We start from the raw sequence: 22,653 nt of genomic DNA, 5'->3' as shown, positions 1-22,653 counted from the left end.
ATTTCTCAAATGAATAAAGTTTGTAAGATTTTGTAGTTTGTTATACAGTATATAATTTTTACTTATCAGAAGAGACCCAGTGATTATTAGGAATGCTGGCTCAGTTTCCTGGCAAAATCATTCTATTACAGTTTGTTGATGAATAATGGCTAAGACCAAAGTTAAGGTAACTGTTGTTTTTATTATTCTGAGTCATTTCTAAATTCTGTTCGGAGTTATCCAACGGATTTGTTTGCAAGCGAGAGGTAAAAAGTGGAGCTGGATAAAGCTAAGGAATTGAGAAGTAAAAAGTAGTGCTGGATAAAGCTAAAGGATTTGAGAGGTAAAAAGTAGAGCTGGATAAAGCTAAAGAATTGGAGAGGTAAAAAGTAGAGCTTGATAAAGCTAAAGAATTTGAGAGGTAAAACATAGCGCTTGATACAGCTAAAGAATTTGAGAGGTAAAAAGTAGAGCTGGACAAAGCTAAAGAATTTGGACAGCTAAGCAGGAAGAGCTAAAGGGAAAAAGCTGAAATTGATGCAGTAAAGAGTTTAAAAAACATTGAGGCATTCTAAGGGACACTACAGGCAATATAACCCTCAGTAGGGATGGAGTAGCTACATGTTTTTCACTAAAGTCCCATCTTCAACTTTGAGAAAATGAAAGTTTGCAGCAGGTGGGATAGGGAGGTACCCAAATAGGGAAAATCTGACCCATTATTCTTTAATTTTAATCAGTAGTTCAGCATTTTGTTTGATGTAATGTTAAAGCGTAAGGAAAAGTAAGAGATTTGAATCGCTGAACACACCAGTTTGTTTCCCATATTGATGTAGTGTTATGTAAATCAAATAAATTTAATTAAAGGAATTTAGGTTTTATGAAGGATGTATGTAAAACAACGAGCATATTGGTACCATATTATATAAAGTTACCATGGGTTAGTCTTGCATGTGTCAGGTATGCTGAAAATGTTTGCATTTGGTAAAATGGAGTGGTATTTGAGTCAGTATTGTGAACGGGCAATTAGAAAAATATATCTCCTAATTTAGTACTAGTATCATTTAGTCAGGTAACTATTTTGAACATTTAGGCAATCATTATTATATTTTATAAATTTCTTTCCTTCCTCTGTTTATAGTTATGTAGCACCTTTTCATCCTTGGGACCTGGTGCTTTAAAAACTGAAATATCTCCAGTAGTTCGTAACTCTGACCATGTTCATGACCTCATTACTGATCTGTTTCCACTTCCGTTTACATCACTTAGCTTAGTCCTTCTAAGTCTGTAAAACTTAATTTCTGCTAACCATGCTTTCAAGAGCTTTCAACACTGACCTCTCGTTGTGACATGATCGGAAGAAATTACTTTTTTGCAAGCATTTACCGTTTACTTTTGCGAATTAGTGTAATCCTGAATTAAGAATATTGTTTTAGCTGAATGTTAAGATATGTTTCTGTTTTCTTTTACATTGATTTTAGTGACATGATCAGTGTTTTGAGATGTGGCTATTTAAGGATACTGTACTTGCTCAGATTTTTGGTGAATTGGCTACCGTTTGTCATCTTGCAGAATTCAAGGTCTTCTAAGGTTTTTTCCGCTTACATATTGTCTCTTAGTGATAAATTAATGATTAACAGTGCTGTGGTATGAGCTTTGCTAATAAGCATCAGAGGATAAAATGTTTGTTAGCTCATTCAATAGGATTTGGACGTGAATTGTTCCGTTTCCAAACTAGAAGCTAAATAGTACAGTAACTTATTTGATGTTATGGTAGATGACTTTGCTTCTTAGTATTGTAGAGTATGGTACAGTATTTACTCAGTGGACTATTCTTAAGTCATTTTTAAGTAATTGATCATGTCACACTGGCCTAGTCTAGTATCTGACTTTATGCCTTGGATTGCATGCGGGGTCAGGCTGGGTCACCCTCTGCGGGGTCTCCCTCCCCCCCAAAGAGTGCCTGCTCTTCCAGCTCCACTTCAACTGACCATCACCATCATCAACTGTCGCATGTTCTCAGCGCAACTTCCAAAGTGAGTAACGTTCCGCGTGGGCCCTTTTGTAGGCTTACGGCTACTCTAGCAACAGAGCTGGGGCGGGCGAGCGTGTTATGATTTGCCTTTGGGGGAGATTGGTGCTGTTCCAAGGTGTCACTGCTGGTAGAGGTCATCTGTTGTTATTGTAGCCTGTGGCCTTTTTTTCTGTGAATGTTTTCACGTTTTTGTCTAGCCGTAAGCATTTGTCATGTTTGTTTGTACTTAGTTTGTCTATTGATCTGTAATATTCATTCATATAAGTATGCATCTATTATGCATCTATAAGTTCTGATTGGTGGAAGTGATTCATGCATTCTGTCAGGGAAGAACCCTCTCCCCCCATACCTTTTCCTTGATGTACCATAAAAAGCCAGTCCAAACATTGCAGTGCATCTCATCTTTAAGTAGTTTAACCCTGAAGGGGGAAAAATTTAATAATTCAGGAAAATTGTAATTTGAGTCCATGAAATTCTGGAAAATTTGTTGTTGCTGAATACTGTATTTTACTCTGGTAGTACAGGTATAGGTATATGGCACTAAGTGAAAGTAAAGTACTTGCTTTCTTGTACTCTACATATATACAAGTGTTCTTGGTGTAGGCAGTGCCCGGTTATCAGCGGGCTTGGTTGTCGGATATCTGGTTTCATGGCGCTTGGCTAACGATGAAAATTGGCGATTTTTGGTGCCGATATGCACCGATAATTGGGTATTGGTGCCGATATGTACCTAACAGAGGCACTGATCTCCGGTTATCGGCGCCGATAAGTGCTGAAAATCGCTGATTTTCGGCTATCGGCAATTTTTACTTACTTGTCATGCCGTTGGAATGGAACCCCCACTGATAACTGGGGGACATCCTGTATTGATAAATTAACTTTGATGTACATTATTTCTGGCGATATGTTCGCAAAGGCATGATTCAGACAAAACCAAAGCAAAGCTTTCACGGCAATGTCTGGTTGACATACTGCAAAAGAAAAATTGTCAGAAAGCCAACATCTTATTTTTAATTTGTTTAGTTTATAAATTAAATCGTTGGTTGTATTGGTGGCAGCCTAGGATGAAAATTCAGAACTGAGAGTTAAAACCACTTTTACATTTTCAGGAATTACAACATTTATATGTTAACTTTTTTATTTCTAGTTTTGTATGGAAAGTAAAGCTTTTGGCAATTTGAAGACTACTCTCTCCCGTAATTTGAGATTATGATTATTAAAGAAATTTTAGCAGGACCATATGAATATGCAATCATTTATAGACTCATAGAGTTTTTCTGGAGAATTTTTTTTCTTTCACTTGAAAGATAATGACTAGAAAAAGGTACATTTAAGAAGTTGGACTGCAGGGTGGGAACATTTGATAAAGATGGGTGAAGGGTATTATTTTTTTATACTGACAATTACAAGTGGCATTTAACTAGAATTATGTGAGCGCTATTATCACCAGTTTATTAGCTATTCAAAGAGGTTTATACCCTTGAGAATATTATTAGTGCCTTCCTCTTCTTCACAAATGTAGTAAAGTATTTTGAGTTGGTGTTATCTAGTGAGATGTGTTTCAGTATTTGAAAATTTGGTGCCATTACCTTTGGTAGCTAATGAATACTTCTTTTGAATGGTTTGGATGAATCACAAGCTAATCATTTTTAAAAGTTTTGTATTTATTAAGTAATTATTAATTTGTTTAATTGTTTGCTGATACTTTTGTGTTTTAATTCATTGGACATTTTAAATTTAATATCTAAGAAGCTTTTGCTGTGATAGAATATTTATATACATCAAGAGATTCATTCTGTTTCTTGCATGCCAAAGAGTTTTGTAAAGAAGATGTGGAGTGGTGTCCTTTTAGAGATGTCAGTTAATAACTCTGTGAAGAGAAAAATGAAATGGTGTTTGAAATGTGTGTACTGTAATTAGGAGGATATGAGTACAGTGTAAATGAAATTACAATTTATTACATGAGAAGTGGATATTTGCATTATATGTCCAGCCGTTGTGGAGCCAGTAAAACCCAAGGCTGTTTTAAGGTTTCATGAGTGTGTAAGTATAGAGCACTGGGAGTAAACATCATAAAAATGTAGTAAAATGTAGATATTTTCATTCAGACTTAGGTCCCTGCGGTATTCATTGTTCATATAGTGATGTCTTGTGAAACAGTTTGACTTTCAACCGTAACATGTTCTGATTTTTTTAAAAATTGCGTCACAACATGCCAATAATGGTAATTTTTTCATGAAGTGTTGTGGGTGTGTTCTCTTTTAACTCTGGGAGTGCAAACACTTTCGAAACTTAAAGCTTACTAATAGCAATCTAATGACTAATATGAGTTTTCTTAAATGCTTTTTAATTGTATTGGTAACCATACTTAGTACTTTGGTTATATACAGTTTTAGTCATGTCTGATTGCAGTAAAAGGACCTTTGGTAAATCTGTGCTTTTTATTTTTTGCCTGAGCTAATTTGTTTCCTTTATGTCAAGGATGTGAAGAGATTACCGGCCAAAATGCTTTGAAGAACATTTTGACGATCGTTGTCACGTAATGACCTAAAGGTTGCTTCAGTTGTACACAAGGTGTTGCTGCGTTTGGCTTGACCATTATTATTTTTGCATAATTTGTCTGATGCGTAATGAAGACATGGCTGTTCAAATTATGTAGCTTTAATAATATTGGCTAGGGTAACGTTCTTAGGAAAGGTGAACTAAAGAAAATGTTGCATACAATATAGTGTTCACTACAGCCTTTCAGATTTTGAAATCCTGCATTTAATAATTCTCACATTACAGTATGTATTTATATAGTAATTCATTACATAAAAATAGCAAAAATATAATTTGGAATATCATTGGAAACCAGATATTTTGAATATTTTAGATATTTTTTTACTGTCAGTGAACAAAATGGATATGTGTATATTTTTTCATTTTTCTGTGCAAAGTATTGGTGAGCAGTATAAAATGTTGCTGTAGAACTTAATTTTAATGTTGCAAAGTAATACTGATTTAAAATTTTATGAAAAAGATGGACAGGAGAAGGTTTATAATAGATCTAAATCTCATGAACTTTTATTTTTTTGTGAGCAGTGGTCCCTGACCCATGAGAGTGCGCAGGTTCATCTGCACAGTGCCACAATGGTTTTGCTAACCGTATGAGATGTTTTTTCAGCATGACATTGAGATGTATAAAGTGCTGTTTGAGCATGTCCTAAAGATGTGTTTCTTTAATGCTAAGTGTTGATAAGAGATTTTGATATCTGGTTACCCTGTAAATAGATGACAGTACGAGAAGGGAGTAGAACCCTGCGACCTGACGAGCCCTCTCTCTTCCCTGGAGAACACTTGGAAGGAACTGCAAGAGAGGTGACCTATCTTTGTCCTTATACGGGACCGAAGAAAGGGACGCTCTCTGTTACGAACTATCGTCTGTACTTCCGCAGCCCTGAAACAGATCCTCCCTATGAATTAGAAGTGCCCTTAGGTGTGGTAAGTTTTCAGCCTACACTTGTTCTTGATAGTAGTTGTTAGAATATTCCGTCGTATTTGGTTCAGTGATAGTTAATTGAAGTCATGGTCGGTTGTTTTTGAGATATTTTCTCTAGCAAGTAAAAATTGACTTTTTATATTTTCTTGTTATTGCTAATGCCATGACATATTGGGCTCTCTATTTGAAACCTCAAAGATTGAGATTGTTCTGAAAGAAATTGAAGTTCGTTATGAAAGTTCTTGAAAAAGATCTTATGGAAGATGAGCAAACAGGATATCTTCTAGCAGTGGTGGTCTAAATCATAATTACTATCAATAAGGAAAAAGGAAGTCATCAATTGGAACAATTTTGTCAGATAAATAGTGAATTGATGGTGCTGCCTACATCTAGAGAGGAGAAAAGTATTTAATCAATTTTAGAATTGAAGATTTAGAGAATGCATGTCAATACTGTCATTTCCGGAGATTTTTGAAGTCTCATAAACAATGTGTAGCTTTTTGCAACTTTTCATAATGTACATTTAAATTCTTGCAAAAACAGAAAGTTTGGAGTTGAATGTGATATCAAATATTGTCAGGTATTTAGAAGTATGTACAGTATTATCTACATGCAATGAATCACAGACGAAAGAACAGTATTACTTTTACTGAAATATGGCATATACAGTATAAGTAATTAATTAAGATACCAACTAAAAATGTAATAAAAAGGTTAAGCCACATACCCCACTGACTCACACGTTGTACAATGTAGTCATGTTGAAAAGGCAGGGTTGTTATTTATACAGTGTAGAAAGTGGTCTAGATACAGTATTTTGTGCAGCAGACCTTTGAATTTCACTGCATAGATGTGTTTAGATTTAAGTTTTTTATTTTTAGTAATGTATTAAATCTGTTTGCATTTTTGCAGGTGTCACGGATTGAAAAAGTAGGTGGAGCAAACACAAGCCGGGGGGAAAATTCTTATGGTATTGAAATTTTTTGCAAGGATATCAGAAATCTTCGGTTCGCACACAAGCAGGTAACACTATGCCTTCTAACCTATCATAGACAAGAATATGGCTGATCTTGTCTGAAATATATAGTGAAATATTTGTAAAAAAAAATTCAATAATGTAATACTGTACGTGTTGAACTTTGGATCATAAATATTTTATAAGGAAAAATGCAAATTTGATAGACTTCCACTCCTGCTAAGTATACAAACCTCCTTCTTATAATAGGAGTTACCCTTCATTAGAGCTTTTGTGGTCATTGAAGCTCAGTAATAAGGTAGTTATTGGTGTGTGGTAGGAATCCCAGCACTCACCTGACCTAGGCTCCACTTTTCCTTGAGCTGCTGTCAAGATGTTTACAATGCAGCTCTGCAGTAACGTACAGGCTTTCTTTTGATGACATTTTTAAAAATTTTTGTATGCTTGTTTTCATAATTTGGCCATGTATGTGCCAGTCAGTGTATATGGTGCCTGAGAGATCTGGCTGTGAGGTGGTGTTCTGGGTGTAGATGTTTATGTACCTGATTCATGCCTCCTCCCCCCTCCCCAACCGTGTGAACAGGCTTATGAGGAGTGCCGTGATTGATCATCAACAGAGTGATTGAAGTACAGCTCCAGATGGAATGAGCAAGGAGGGAACTTCCATTCCATTTCTGGGAAATTAGACTATTCCATCCTTCTACTTTAGGGATGACATCCACAAGTTCTCAGATTTGTCCTCTCTAGGACAAAGCCAGTGCATTGCGTAGCTGCCTAAGTTATGCTGGGTCTGAAAAGCACCTTGCTTAAGGTATAATGGAAGACAATATACATAGATGTCATGTGTTTGGATTTTTCCCCACCCCTTCCTCTTCTGTTCTGCAGATGACCAGTATACATGATATACACTTGTCTAGCCTGATGCAAGAAAGCTACGTAGCAGGGCTTCCAGTCTCAAGGCCAGGAGACATGACTCCTTCCATCCTTCCCCAGACAAAGTGACCTGGCCATAGACCTAATCATTCTTCATTTTTTGTGTCGATAGCATTACTTACCAAACTGTATTTCCCCTTTACTTCAGGAGGTTAACCTAAACTTTTTGTGAGTTGTGTTCATACAAATTTAGTAAACTCTGGTACGATTCCCTATCATTCCATGCATCTTTAAATGCCAGGCTGTATAGGAGGCCATGGCACTAATCCATACCCTGCTCAAGTACATGACTGGGATGCTGACATTACCAGGAAGTGATAGCTTTTGCTCGCAGTGTTTCCATTCTTTTGTTCAGACTGCTTCCTCAAGCACTATGGGACACAAGACAATGCTTCTGACCTAATGAATGAGTCACGAAGGTCTGATTACTTTGTAGGAACAAGCTGCAGTTTATCTTGTGAAATTAATTGTATTTTTTTAGATATACAAACCATCTTATGTCAGATTTCCCACTTCTAACCATCCCTGCTGCTGTTTATGTAGCCAGATGGAAAAGTGGAGTTTCTGCCGAGTGAGTGCTAGGAACCCCCCCTTCCCAACCTGCCCACCCGCCCATCCACCCACACAGACTTTCATAACACACCCTTTATTACCTTGTTAACAAGCTTTAACGACTGCATCAGTTCGTACTGAAAGGTAACTCCATATAAGACAGAGGTATGTATATCTAGGAAAAATACAGTTTACTGTACAAGAAAAATTGCATACGTTTTTGCCTTTGAAGTTTTTCACCTCAATATAATTTTTAAATTTATTTTTGATAGGTGTCGTTACAACTCAGCTGTTAGTATAGAGCTTTGTTATAATGTTAGAAACTTAAAAAAGTCTTGATTTTAATACTCTGTGCCAGTTATATTTTCTTATTTGAGATGTGTCATAGACAGGTGTCTTTTCATGCTTTTTCATGTTTTCTATACTTGTTAGAATTTCTGTCTCTCTACTGTGGTTAAACAAACATGCATGCTTACTTTGCATCGTTGATAAATGCTTTACTAACAGCATGTCGTCTATGCTGCCGGTTGGTTGATAGAGTTAGTCAGTATCCATTATTAATACATAGGATTTGCCTTATTCAAACAAGTAATGGGATTTTGGGGTAATTTGATATTTAACACCATTGCTACGATCTTTTGCAAGAATTAAAGGGGCAAATACCATTTCTGATGGAAATTTTTAAAGATCCAGTCACTGACGAAATTGTGTTGTTTGGTTTTAAGGCTTCTCCCATAAATAACTGCACTTCTTAAAGGGAGCACTTCCCATTGGGCAGTTGGTATACTGCCTATACCTTGCGTAGCACACTGTAGCCAGTAAAGAGTTTCTTTGGCCCTTCCCCTAGAGTGCAGAGCTGCATTGCTTTCTTCTTTCCACCAAGGTGGTCAGCTTCGTTTTGTTGCTTTAACTTTTCACTTCTTGTTTAGGAACAAGTCCTTTGACCAAGTCCAATTGTGCAACTATGAAAAAACTCGGTCTGGTTTAACCACTTGAAAATTTAACGAGTGAAGCCCTTCCACCACAAAGATAATGTCTGTTTGTTCAACAGAGCTGCTCGATTGTCTCTCTGATATGTCATGTATAAGATTGATCCTATTTAATCCAAGAAATGTAGTTAGTATTTGTTTGACAATGCTGCAGAATTGTTTCTCAGTTATGAGGTGAAAGGTTAATCCAGTGTGATCCCCAAAAAACAGGGTTAGGGTTCTATAGCTTTTTATCACTTGTTGAGATGATGGGTTTTGACTGTGTTGGTTTGAGAGACTAGATGATGTAGTTAATAGGCTTGAGGGACTAGATAATATAGTTAATAGGCTTTAGTCAAGATTAGTAAAGATTTCCCTTTTCTGTTGAGTGAGGATTGTCATGCTTTTAAATACCATAATTAGATGTTCTTATACAAAATGGGATGTACAGTATTCTTTGTTGCCTGTTTACTCACTTATATGTCTTATGCTTCATTTTATACATAAGTACGTATAAAACATGCTTATGCATGAAACGTACCAGTTAAAAGTAAATGCCAAAAGATGTTTAACACATGTGTAATACATTCAAGAGCAATGATTATCCCACCAACAGCCTCGCCTTTAAGTGGTTCAAATTTCTCAGGGGAAACAGTTTCGTCCGTTGTTGCATTTTTTTGTAAATAGTAAGTTGTAATATGATCTTGTATAAGTGCTGTATGAATGACTTAGATGTGGATTACTTATGTATTTGCAGAGTGTCAGTGTGCTTTATAGGGTAAAAGTTTATTCTCTTTATGGAAACCACTGGAACAAGTACAGGCAGTCCCTGAGTTAAGGCAGAGATCCTTTCCTGAGGCGCAGCTTAAGTCGGATCTTTAAAAAATTTATACAAATAAAAATATGATGAAAGCCTTACCTTTAATCCTGTGGTTGGCTTGCACACTGGAAGGATGGTGATACTTATTTAAATGAGGGAGCACAGAAACTAGTACCCAACCCAACATGGCCTTAACTTTGGGACTGCCTTAACTTGGGTTTTCGCCATAAGTCGGAGACAAATTTTTTATGAATATTTTTGAAAAGTGTCGTAAGATCAGATTGACTTAAGCCAAGACCACCTTAACTTATGGGCTGCCTGTAATATCATATTCTTAACTTGCAAAGGCATAAAACAAGAGGAAATTATGGAGCAGAAGTAGAAAAAGGGATGTCATACCCTTCCATGAATAATGCAGATTTTCACATTAACTAATGACCTGGTCTTTGTAACCTTAGCAGTTCAACAAAGGAGCAGCGAATTCAGACTATTTCCAGCGTCTTCATGTGAACTTGCATCTTCTTCACAATAAGTCTTGTTACTTGCTTTATTTTTGAACAAATCCTATAATGACATTATGCCCGTGGACTGTACTTGTATACGTTTTTTATATCAGATGCCAGACAATTTAAGTGCAAAAACTGAAATAAAATCAAAACTAACACAGTAAGGTATGTTTAGATGACATATATTTCTCAAGGTACAGCAGGCATAAAATGTAATGTACCTAGTGTTTATTGTATTTACATTTTAAGGAACGCATTTAAAGGAACAGCAGTGTTCCAGACAGTAATGCCAAGGCCAATGTAACGCCTTAATTACTAAGATGAGGAAAGAATTTGCCACAGAAGAAAACTTGTACTGTGAGATACAGTTCAGTTGATTATACAGTATAATTTGTCATGACAAGACAAGCAGCTTGTACCCCTAACAACACTTCAGAATGAAAACTGTGAATTTTGTATGCTTACTATAGCTGGTGTTATATTTTTACAATACTGTATTATTTTAACCAAATCACTTTCAACCATACTGTCGTTATAAAAAGTAGCCTAAACTGTAAGATTGTAATACTGGGGCTCTGTTTTGATTGTTGGAAGTTTTATATTAAAGCAGTGGAAAGAGTTTTTAACGTAGTTCATCCAGTAATGAATGGTTAGGTTTCAGAGGTGGTAATAAACTTTAAATATAGGATTACTTTTTAGGAGCAAGTGATTGCTAAAAGAAGTGGAGAGAAAGAGAGATTGTTTAAGAAATTGAACGACAGTTTTGTTTTTATCTGATGGTATAATTTTTCCCTTTAATGGTATGTCCAAGTGATGTTTCATTTTTTTAACAGTCAAAAGTAATATATTAGTAATATATGTATAACTTAGTTACAAAGCTAGAGATAGTCTTTAATCAAATTTTCCCTGAAAGAATTTCTCACATGGTAAAACAAATTATGGTTAATCTTAGCACTGTAAATGTCATGATCAGCTGCAGTGTTTGATTTTGAAGACCTCCTTTCACCCCTGATTTGGTCCATTCATTCAGCTCCAAGTATATTTTTCGAGGGAATTAAAAAAAATATTTTGTCGTGTTTAATTTGCTTGATGCGTAGCCATTTCTGTCCATTAATGTAGAGTTGACCTTCCTAACAAATTCTTGAGTAAAATCTGTTCCTTATAATTGTAATAGTATACTTTTGGCAAAACTTTGGCGATTTTCTTGGGTCAGAACTCTTTTTAACAATTATTTTGACACATAGGCTGTATAATCCTTCATTATTCATTAGGGCGACTGAAAGGAATTGGTGCATGTGGGTGAGGTTATCAAATTGCCTTTTCAAGTATATGCTGTAGAAAATTTTATCTTGACTTTGTTCTTGAGGTTTCATTGCAATATTTTATATGCATATCGTAAGCATTCTTGTAGACTACAAGCCTATTATTTTTACTGATGCTATTAAATCTGGTCAAAGACAGTTGAGCATGTACAGAATTACAGTACAAATTGGTGAAGTGATGGTTACACATGGGTAAGACATCCCATAGTTTGGGTGCCCTCAGGTCTTGTGAATTTGCTGTGATCGATAAAAGTAAGTGATAGTAATTTTCACTTGATGGAAGGAGAAAAAATTCGTTACAGGAAGTTTTAACATTCTGCGGACTTACAAGTGCCAACGTATGGAGAATTCTGACTGTGAGTTTAATGGACTTGTTTCTAGAATTTCTAAACTTTTCTTCCCTGCATAGCTCCGAGTTCCTTGTATAAGTGCTCAAATCGACTTCAGTCATCCGTTATGTACTCAAGATGAGTTCTTTCTATCCTCCTCAGTTACCAGCAGACTGAGTTAGAGTTGACTTTACTAGCAAGTAAAATAGGACATCTCCTACTTGGTGTCTTGCCCATGTTTAACTATGGATTCACTTGCTACAGCTCATAATATGGCATGGTCTACTGCCTTTGACCAGGTAGAGGGGCAGTAGTAAAACTAATAGGGGTGTATTTATGATGCATAAAGGTTGCTTTTAATATTTTGTATATTTGTACAAAAAAAAATTTCCATAACCAGCTAACCCAAAATGTATTTCTGACTTTTGTACTTACTTTCTCCTGTCTCAATGTCTGGTATTTCCTTCGTAATTGTAATGACTTTTCCCCATTCTTCTCAAATCTTTAGTGGAATTGTTTGGCCCACGGCTTGCGTCTCATGCTGTATCTTAAAGCTGCTGTGACCATTGCCACTTAGTTTTTATCATTATGTTTTGTGTCCTTTATTGTAGTACCCGTTAAGTGTTGTGTCTGTTTTGATTTGTTTATTAATTCCTTCAGCAGACAGAAGTGCAGATACCCCTGCACCTGGACCGAGAATTGTATTTCTCGATACCAGTTTTCCGAAGGTTCAGAATCCTACATAATATTGCTGGATATGGGACCAGTCAGATGAATGAGGTTAGAGTCATTTTTTTAATACAGGGAGATTTTCTTTATGGGTTATTATTTTGAAATGGCATTTTGTATTGAGAAAATACTCGTGATGTATTCTTAAGAGGTTACCGTAGTTTTTCTCAGTGTTTAATTCTTGACCTGGAAAAATTCATTCACCAATAGTGGGTAATTTTGCATCTGTGCTTAGGACTTCCTATAATTTACTTAATAGGATTTTAGAAGTGATAGTATTAGATTGTTTACTTGTACATTCAATACTCTGTATGTTTTATACTTTCTGTAATGTAGGACTAGCAGCTCAGTTTATCAAACACTGAAGCCCGAGAGTGAGAAACATCAAAGGCACACTGGGATGGGAAATGACATTGATTTTGAAAGTATACTGGCACTTGGGCAGCGTCTGACTCTGTGGTATGTGACATGTAGAACAGAAGAAGACATTAGACCTGCAAAGTTAACTGGCTAATGGGCAGGAGACTAAATCCATAACAATTACAGGGCCTGGTCTGATAGTTTTGGCAAAAGAATTAACTGTAATTGATTCTAGTGAATATGTTATAAATTGCACCACCTCTTTTTTTGTTTCATGTCATGAAATACAGCACTAATGTATTTTTTTCGACTGTCATGACGAATGGTCAGATAGAAGTTGGTAGAGTGTCAAACTCCAAAAGTGCCTTTTACATTTGGCAAAGATATACAGCCACTTCTGAATCCCTCCCTGTTTCTTGCTTTTAAAATCAGCTGTCAGCATATTATCACAATTAGCAGCAATAAGATTAACATCAGCCTGGGAACAAGATGTAAAAGGCATCACCTCTTTTTGTGCTGAACTCAGAGCATGCACACAAAGGGGGAACGAAGTAAACAGAGTGACCAGCAATACCCTAAGTCTTCACTACCTAGCCACTTTAGCCCAGGTGCTGTTTTTGTTTTCATGTCAATATCATGTCCTGTCCTTTGCAAACTTTGGCTCTAATGAAATTCTCAAATGCTTTAGATTTACTTTTATGGGCTTTAGATATTAGTAGGTAACGTAGAGTTGAACCTGGCATTGTACCTGTTTCTCACTTATCGAAGAATCTATTACTACAGATTATTCTCTTCGTGTTGCGTGACTTCATAGTTGCAACTAACCACAGCAGTAGACGTATGTTACATGATGCGAATCTGTATATTAACACGGTCTTGGTTTAGGCAGTGAATCTCTTCAGTTTCTTTCCTTTCTTCCTTTTGTATCTTTTTCTCTGTCTCTGTGCATATTGGGTTAGTCTGATTTTAGCCGATGTTAATCTTATTTCAGAACGAACAGAATCGTGTAGTCTTATACAGCATGTGGAAAACAGTGTGAATGGGTATTTTATTGGGTTTTTTATTGCACTAGATTGTACAGTACAGTATACTCTCCTGGACGTAGATTGCAGGGCAATAAGTAATCACCAGCTGTTACACTTTTTCTCACTCTCTCCTTCTCTCCTGGTGAATCCACCTATAAACAGTACCTTAAATAGCTTCAGTAATTTAACATATACATAGAGATATCTTGCTATGGGGTATCATCTTTCACACCATGCATGTTTCATTTGTGCTAAAATATGTAATTTATTCATTAACATATATGGGGTATGTTTGTAAAGCTTTATAAAATCCAAATTTACAAGGTGCAATTGATTGTGGGGCCTGTTTTTAACAGTGATACCATCAAGTGCAGTGACAAATTATTTTCACTCAAACCCACTTGCTCAGGAAAGAGTGATCAAACCATGTGCTAGATCTGAACTGGTGAATTGTGGGGTAGAAATAGGTGAGAATGCTTTGTTATGTGAAATTCCATTGTCATACCCATCAGATGTTCATTCTTCTCTGAACTTCGGTAAAGAGGTGAATGTATGTATGAGTATTTTTCTTAGAAGATTTAATCTGCCATTCTTTCATATTGCAAGGTATCATTTTGTGCTTTGCATTTCATGATGGTAATGGTGAAAAATATAATACGGAACATGGAGTAAAAATGTGCGCCCACTGTAATGAAACAACCCAAACAGTCAATGGCCTGCTTGACTTATTTATTAAGAATTCGTAAACGTTATGAATACTTTTGTGCTGTAATATTTGATTCCTTGTTCTCATTCAAGTTCTGTGAATTAATTTTAATGTTGCAAACGAGTGTTCGTATGTTTGTGTAACTTGTGTTACTTTTTGGGCAGTTGTCTGCCTAAATTTGTTGGTAAGGTTTATGATGTTGAGGTAGAAGTTAGTTGCAGTTGACACTAACAGTGACATAAGAATCCTAGCCATTCCTTTAGATTTGTCATTCGATCTGGGAGTGAGCTATAAGCTGTGGAAGACATAAGGAAACCCATTCCTTGGGGATCTTTTTGCAACTGCCATGAACAAGAGGCACACTGGATACTGTTTTCATCTAGCACGCACAATTAGTGGAAAACTAACACCCTCAGGTGCTAGTTAGGCAATCTGGAGGTGGATACCTTTCCAAACTTATTTCTTACCATCTATAGGACCAAAGTTAGTGAAAATGCTTTGTAGTGGGTCCAACAGAAATGATTGGCTAATTTGCAGTAATTTTAGGAATTTCTGATTTTGTCCAGACTCCTATATTAGCTCAATATCAGCCTATAGGTGCTACACCTTCATACCTTGTGGTTACCAGCAGTTAGAATTTCCAGATGTTACAGGTGAACTGCTATGGATCAAGTATGTATGATCTTCATTAATGTGGTATCTGTAGGTTATTTTACTGGTAATTGATTTATTCTTCTCATCAGCTGAATTCTTAGTTGGGTCCTTGTTTTTGACGAGCCGTTTCCAGGTGTTTTTAACACTCATTGAACATCTCATTTCATAACTAGTTTTGGCAGATGTTTCACTGATGTATGCCCTTCTTGACTTGAACACTCAGTAATTGTCCAGGCTTGGGAAAGATTTTAAAAAGAATAATCATTGCCAAGAATAGCAATGCAAAACTGTAAAACTTAAACTTAGGGGCAAGACCACTCCCCAAAGCTAATTTCTCCCACATCACTCTTCTCGTCCTCTGGAAAGACACCCTGACTTTCCACTTAAGTCAGTGGTCCTTCAATGAAAGAAGTTGAAGTTCACCTCAGCAAGATTATGGATAAGTTATCATGTCATGTTAATACAGTAGCTGACTTCCTCTGAGGTCTCCTCTTATACATATTTTTTTTTCAGTGGAAAGAAGTGCACTTAGATTAATCCACATTAACCTGGGTGTAGGGTAGCATTGATGATATGTTGATGTACTAGAGACTGCCGAAAATCTTTACAAATTACGCTCTTCTAAAAGGTTTTCAGTTTCATTGAGCATGCCAGGATTCAGAAGTACCATTTAAGTTGAAATCAGTTAGATTGTCTAACACTGACCTCAGTGAATGGGTGGTGTGGTAAAAGCAACGTTAACCTTAGGAGAATGAGCCAATCGTAGTGCAAGTCACTTTAACATCTTAATTTAACAGGAAATTAACTTTGCTAGTGCTTCACATATTATAAACGTATGTTTTTGTTGTTCTAAAAGATAACGCTGCATAGTAAATAAATTATATATAATTTTAGACATTTAGAATCATAAATTGAATGATTTCTAGCATGAATAAAAAGTGCAACAAAAGTAATATCCTACATTATAGCCTTGTATGTCTTGTCGATTTTTCCTTTGATTCTTTCTAGCTTTTATGCATCAGTTTTTTTTAAGTTGACCAAACAAGGGGACAATAGTTGATAAATTCAGGGGTAGTTATTTTATGATGTAGTCAAATGTATATCCTATTTTCCATTTATTCAGCCGCACATATTTTTAATACTCTGTTCCTAATTCTATCACTATTTTTGTAGTTTGGTTTTATATAAGTGTCTCGCAAAAGTGTGTAAAACTGTAACGTTAACTTTTTCGTAATCCAACAGGAGAACCATTCGAGACGAATGGTTACCGAGAAGCTTCTGCAGCATGCCTTCCCAGCATCACACAAATTACCTTTCTTTGCTTTTGAATACTGTGAACAGTACCCAGAAAATGGTTGGACACTGTATGAACCGATTGCTGAACTAAAGAGACAGGTTAGTGTTACGTAATACTTGTAATAGTCCTTGCAGTACAAAGGTTTATTCTTCCCACAATTAGGGGAGAATGTGCAAATAGTACTTTTGAAATCTGGTGTAACTGTCTGGCACTAGATGTTATCTCAGGTAGCCTGTCACCAGTCTTGTCCATGTCTCCAGCATTTACTTAATGCAAATATGTACGCAGTGTCACCAAATGTAACATAATTTTACAGATAAGACTAAAAAGTAGAATGGTCCTTTCATGGTGGAATTGCTTGGTAATCATTATGCACTTATACAGGTTCATGACTAGGAAGGATTTTTAACTGCTTTGAGAATTCACCAGTCTTATGAGAGACAAGTATTTTAAGTCAGTGTTCTGGTTATGTTACTCAAAGGTAACTGCTTTGGAGAAATTAATGATATGCAATTGCATTTCAGGGTTTACCTAACGAATCTTGGCGCATCACAAAAATAAACGAGCAGTATGAGATATGTGAAACATATCCTGCAGTGTGGGCAGTTCCTGCTGCTGCCAGTGATAACGATCTGCGAAGCGTTGCTACGTTCAGAAGTAGAGGGAGAATTCCGGTAAGAGTTCTCGTGTTGCAAGAAGTTTCTTGTCATGCTTTGCATGGATTCTTACTTTGTCACTTTATGTGAAAATTTTTCAAGGTCTCAGTATAGTTTACTTTGCTTAATATTATGAGAGGTATTTTTAACAGCATTTCTATGGACTCACCTGTTTTCCTTCAGTTTGTATATGAACAAATACAGGCAGTCCCCGGTTATTGGTGGGGTCCTGTTTCTGAGGGTGTGATGATAACCGAAAATCGCCGGTTACCGGAACTTTTTCGGCGATTTTTGAGGCTTATCGGCGCCGAAAAGCGCCAATTTTCAGTTATCGGCGCCTCTGTTAGGTATGTATTGGCGCCAGTACCCAGTTATCGGCGCCGATAAGCGGAAATCGACAATTTTCGGCGCCGAAAATTGCCGACTTTCGTTGCTAGACAAGCCCCATGAAACCGGATCATCATTAACCGAGCCTGCCATTAACCGGGGACTGCCTGTACTTTGGGCCAGCTATATGAGTCTAGAAATGGAATATATTTGTCTGGGATAATAGCTTTATAATGCAATAATTACGATTATAATAATTTCTCTAGGTCTTAAGTTGGATCCATCCCGAGAGCCAGGCAACTATAACAAGATGCGCACAGCCTCTTGTAGGTGTGGGTGGGAAGCGCAGCAGAGACGACGAAGCTTACATACAACACATAATGGATGCCAATGCCCAGAGTCATAAGATCTTCATTATGGATGCACGGCCAAAGTAAGAATTTGGAATTATTATAGCGTCTTTTGTTACTTTTGGTTTCTAATAATGTAACAGTATCAAGAGTGGCCTTGAAATTGACAGTCAACTTGACTTTTCATATGTATAACACTCGGCTCTCTAAAGTATTTGTCGAATCCATCTTTCAATAACTTGCTGTTAATGACGTGGTGCTTTGCTTTTGTTTCTGTAAGTGTGAATGCTGTAGCCAACAAAGCTAAAGGGGGTGGTTATGAAAACGAAGATGCTTATCAGAATGCAGAAGTCCAGTTTCTCGATATCCACAACATCCACGTTATGAGGGAATCCCTCCGAAAGCTGCAAGGTACGTACGGCATTTTAAGTTTCCGGTGGATTCGGTGTGTGCGTTGCATGCCCATTTAGCTTTGGGATTTTGGAATTGTCACGTGCCGTTATGTTCTAAGTTACATTCTATAATCAGGTTGATTTCTGATGTTAAGCACCTCTTGAACTTTGGAAAATGAGAACAGAGAGAAACTCTAGTTTCCCTGAGTTTAGGAAACAAAGAAATGAAAGAATCAGTCATTGAAAGTGACATTCATAATCTCGTTATATGCATGTGTATTGTTTATTATCAAGAGCGTACATTTTCTGATGACCTGATGATGGTATGGAAAACCTTATCTTCATTATTACAGTGTTTGAACAGTTTTTATGCATAAATTAATGTTTGTTAAATTCAAAATCACTTAAGATTCACATCTTCCTAAAGTTGGATAGTGTCTCTGTAAGTCTTTTGATTAAAGCAAAATAATACTTCAAGAAACTTGTATACAGCAAGTTAAACTTTTGCTTTTAATTTTCATTTAAAGCACTTAGAACTTTGAGGCTTTTTTATTTATGGCGGGCTGAATTTGTACTTTTTCATAAAAAGTTCAACTTTTGCCTTTTTCCTCAAGCCAGCTTAAGAGAGGTTGAACTTGTTTTTTTTTATTTTTTTATTGTAAGTTGTACACATGCTTGAGAGAACACACATCTTTTTTTTTTATTAAGCGAATGATTTCTTTAGTTAACTTTTAATGAATTATATAAAATTGCTGTGTTCTGTATTACTTAAGATGCAATGTTATCTTGCTTAGGTAACAATTCCCTTCATTTTCAGAGGTGTGCTATCCTCACATTGACAATGCCCATTGGCTCAGCAACTTGGAAGCGACGCACTGGTTAGACCACATCCGTTGTGTTCTCAGCGGCTCGTTACGAATTGCCGACAAAGTTGAGAGCCACAAGACGAGCGTGGTTGTTCATTGCTCAGATGGCTGGGATCGCACTGCTCAGGTTAGTCAGTGACTGTTAGTTCCTCATCTTTATTTACCCCGCAGGAGGTCAGTGCCTTCAGTGCACTGTAGGCATTACTTAAGGATCTATGCAGCGTCCGTTTGGCCCTTAGCTGCAACCCCTTACATTCCTATCACTGTACCTCTGTTCATGATCTCTTTCTTCTTACTTTTCATCCTCTCCAAACAGTTGATTCATAGTGCAACTGCGGGTTTTCATCCTGTTACACCTTTTAAACCTTTTTACTCTGTTTCCCTTCATTGCTGAATTGCCTCATGGATCCTAGCACTTGGTCTTTGGCCTAAATGCCATAGTCTATTCTATTCTCATCTTTATTCAGGATAGTTTTCCTGGTCTTCTTTTATGTACTGTAGTGATTCTGTATTTATGCATAGTATATAGATTTGGTAATGATAAGCATTTGTCTTGATATTTGACCATGATTTTATTTTTGTTTGTTTAGTATAGACAGCAGATTTAAGAATAAACAATAGATTCAGTTATTTCACTTCTAATTATTATTGCTAGTCTTAAATTGATGTATTTTAGGCAGATTTTTTCTCATCCATAATCAGTACAGTCAGCATATCCAACCACTTTGTCTTAGGTTGGCTCTGATACTCTTAAGCGTTCTGCCTTTGGAATCAAATCCTCTGATATCTTCTAGAAGCGAAAATGAGATGGTGTTTGTATTTTCAATAAGAGTGAAGTGAAACTATTTTAGCTGTACTTTTTACATTGGCTCAAGCAGAAAGGCAATTATATCTTTTCTGTGCATACTATAAGAATAGTAATATTTCATAGGACTTGGATAATTACTGCTGTCTGCCATATTAGGATAATTACTTTTCCCTACCATACTTTTAAATATTAAAATTTACTTCCTATTTTCAGCTGACAGCTCTTGCCATGCTAATGCTGGATGGTTATTACAGGACTATACAAGGCTTTGCTGTTCTTATAGAAAAAGAATGGCTAAGTTTTGGCCACAAGTTTGCTCAGGTAAGTTTCCCCTTTGTTAAACCTTTCATGCTTCTACTGTCAGTTTCCGTTTCAGTGCTGAATGGCCTTAGTTGCCCCAGCGCTTGGCATGTATGCCTGAATCTATAAATCTGTAAAGTAAATATTGTGCTATAGCTGTCTTTCAGAGATGTTCGTTTAAGGTATTGCTAGTAGTTGGCAGAACAAAAGAAAGGTAGGACAGTTAATCCAGAGTTTAGTTTTAGTTATCAAATAAAAAATGATATATAGGAGATACCTCTTGTGCAATACAGTAGATAAACACCCAATGCACTTCACAGAATGAGCCTTTTATCATTGCTGTAGCTCTGTCTCTGTTGATTTTCCATCTTCAGTGAAAAGTGCTATAAATTATTCATGTCCATAAGAGTACAGACCTCTTTCACCTCCGATAGTGCCATTGTAATGAACACTAAGAGGATAGGGCATGTATGATTAGCAAATGTTCTTATTAGAGAGAATATCATCTGTTAAGGGTTTAATGAATTGCTTAATAAATTAGTATTTTAGTATGTTATAAGTTTGTATGAATGTTTCTGTGAACAAAAAATATATAAAATAGCTGTAGCTCTGTATGAAACCATACGATGATATTCTGTAAGGTCACATTTAACTGATGTTCAGTGTAAATCACCCAAATGAGAAATAAATAAAAATTTAATGAAACATCTTGTAAATATCATTGAGGAATTAAACTTGATGGTCAGCTTACCATTTTGAGGGTTTACCGCCCCTCACATTACTTAGGTATCTACTTTTCATGTGCACAGGGGCCATCCACATGAATAGAAAATTGTATAGAAAATTATTGCAGTTGATTTTTCACGTTTGTTATTGTTTCCAAAGAGAAGCTTAGTGAAAGTGTCAGACTGTCTCAAGAACAGAAAAGCCTTTAATTTGTAGTAGGTTTGACAAGGGAAAATAGCTATTACAAGTAAACAGAGTATAATGGTGGCCTTACAACAATTTCAAATTGGATAAACTTGATGATGCATTGTATTTTGTGATGTATGATTCAATAGGGGCTCGTTGCAGTTTTATTGTACAATACTGATCACTGTTACAGTCATTATCTCTTTTATTTTATGTAGACGGTATTGCAATTGTTTAACTGAAAAATGAGATACTTGTAGTCTCTTTAAGAAGCCAAAGTTGTACTTGTCGTCTTCAAGAACCAAGATTTGGGAAAAAATATTTACTCTGTACTTCAAATTTAAACATAACAAGTGTATAGGATTTCATTTAAACTGACAAATGAAATATGTGCAGTTTCAACCATGAGACAAAAACAATGCAAAAATTTTAATCTAAAATGCGATGCACAAATTATTTCTGTACCAGACATCACGTTTCACAAGTCACTTCTGTAGGGGTCTGTTACACTGAAAAACTCTCTAGTTGGAGTGTTATGTTTATTGTATGTTTATGCAGGCAGCTGAAAGTAAAACTCATATTAGCAAGCAGGGTATGAAACAGATGAATAAGCCAATAGCTTTTCCTGTAACGATGCTGACTCCAGTTTTGTATTTCAGCGAATTGGCCACGGAGACGATCGACACCAAGACGCTGATCGATCGCCAGTCTTCCTTCAGTTTGTTGATTGCGTATGGCAGATTATGAGACAGTTTCCTCATGCATTCCAGTTTACTGAAGATCTTCTGTTGACTCTTTTGGATCATCTTTATTCTTGTCTCTTTGGTACATTCCTTTACAATAGGTAAGGTGTAGTTCTAACTCTTTGCGGGGTGCACTGTAGGCATCACTAAAGGTTCTTTGCGGCGTCCCTTTGGCCCCTAGCTGTAACCCCTTTCATTCCTTTTACTGTACCTCCATTCATAATATTTTTCTTCCATCTTGCTATCCACCTTCTCCTAACAGTTATTTCAAAGTGTAACTGTGAGGTTTTCCTCCTGTTACACCTATCAAACCTACCTACTCTCAGTTTCCTTTCCAGTGCTGAATGACCCCTTAGGTCCCAGTGCTTGACCTTTGGCCTAAACTCTATATTCCATTCCATTCATCCTTGGAGATAATAGTAGTTTGCTTACCTTCACATTTCTTTTTACTACTGAAAGATTAAAGTCAAGCATAGTATCCTATTTTTTCTTAAAATTAACAGAATTTGGTGTGTTGAATTTGCTTGATTTTTAACTTAAAAAAAAACAGATATTTTGGTTTTGATACATTTTCATATTGTGAAGAAATTCAAGAAAACCATCTTGCACAATTTCAGTGTGAAGGCCTGT

The 22,653-nt window shown here is 36.3% G+C and overlaps 1 protein-coding gene across 8 annotated transcripts in view; it reads left to right on the top strand.

Annotated features, from left to right (window-relative positions):
- Positions 1-22,653, top strand: part of mtm (myotubularin) — a 39,125-nt gene that overhangs the window by 11,592 nt on the left and 4,880 nt on the right. For 2 of the 8 annotated variants that reach the window (XM_067131638.1, XM_067131637.1), the window contains 11 exons: positions 1,896-2,012; positions 5,285-5,494; positions 6,405-6,515; positions 12,559-12,678; positions 16,615-16,767; positions 17,194-17,343; positions 17,919-18,085; positions 18,283-18,413; positions 19,212-19,387; positions 20,282-20,389; positions 21,940-22,124. In XM_067131638.1, the coding sequence (XP_066987739.1) occupies positions 1,896-2,012; positions 5,285-5,494; positions 6,405-6,515; positions 12,559-12,678; positions 16,615-16,767; positions 17,194-17,343; positions 17,919-18,085; positions 18,283-18,413; positions 19,212-19,387; positions 20,282-20,389; positions 21,940-22,124 (1,628 nt within the window). The remainder of the gene's footprint in view (positions 1-1,895; positions 2,013-5,284; positions 5,495-6,404; positions 6,516-12,558; positions 12,679-16,614; positions 16,768-17,193; positions 17,344-17,918; positions 18,086-18,282; positions 18,414-19,211; positions 19,388-20,281; positions 20,390-21,939; positions 22,125-22,653) is intronic. The other 6 variants (XM_067131640.1, XM_067131639.1, XM_067131642.1 and 3 more) reach the window with 3 other exon arrangements.

Source organism: Macrobrachium rosenbergii, chromosome 30 (assembly GCF_040412425.1).
Source record: "Macrobrachium rosenbergii isolate ZJJX-2024 chromosome 30, ASM4041242v1, whole genome shotgun sequence".
In the NCBI taxonomy this organism is placed as follows: Eukaryota; Metazoa; Arthropoda; class Malacostraca; order Decapoda; family Palaemonidae; genus Macrobrachium; species Macrobrachium rosenbergii.
The sequence above is the reverse complement of the archived record's forward strand: the minus strand, read 5'-3'. Positions and strand labels throughout refer to the sequence as shown.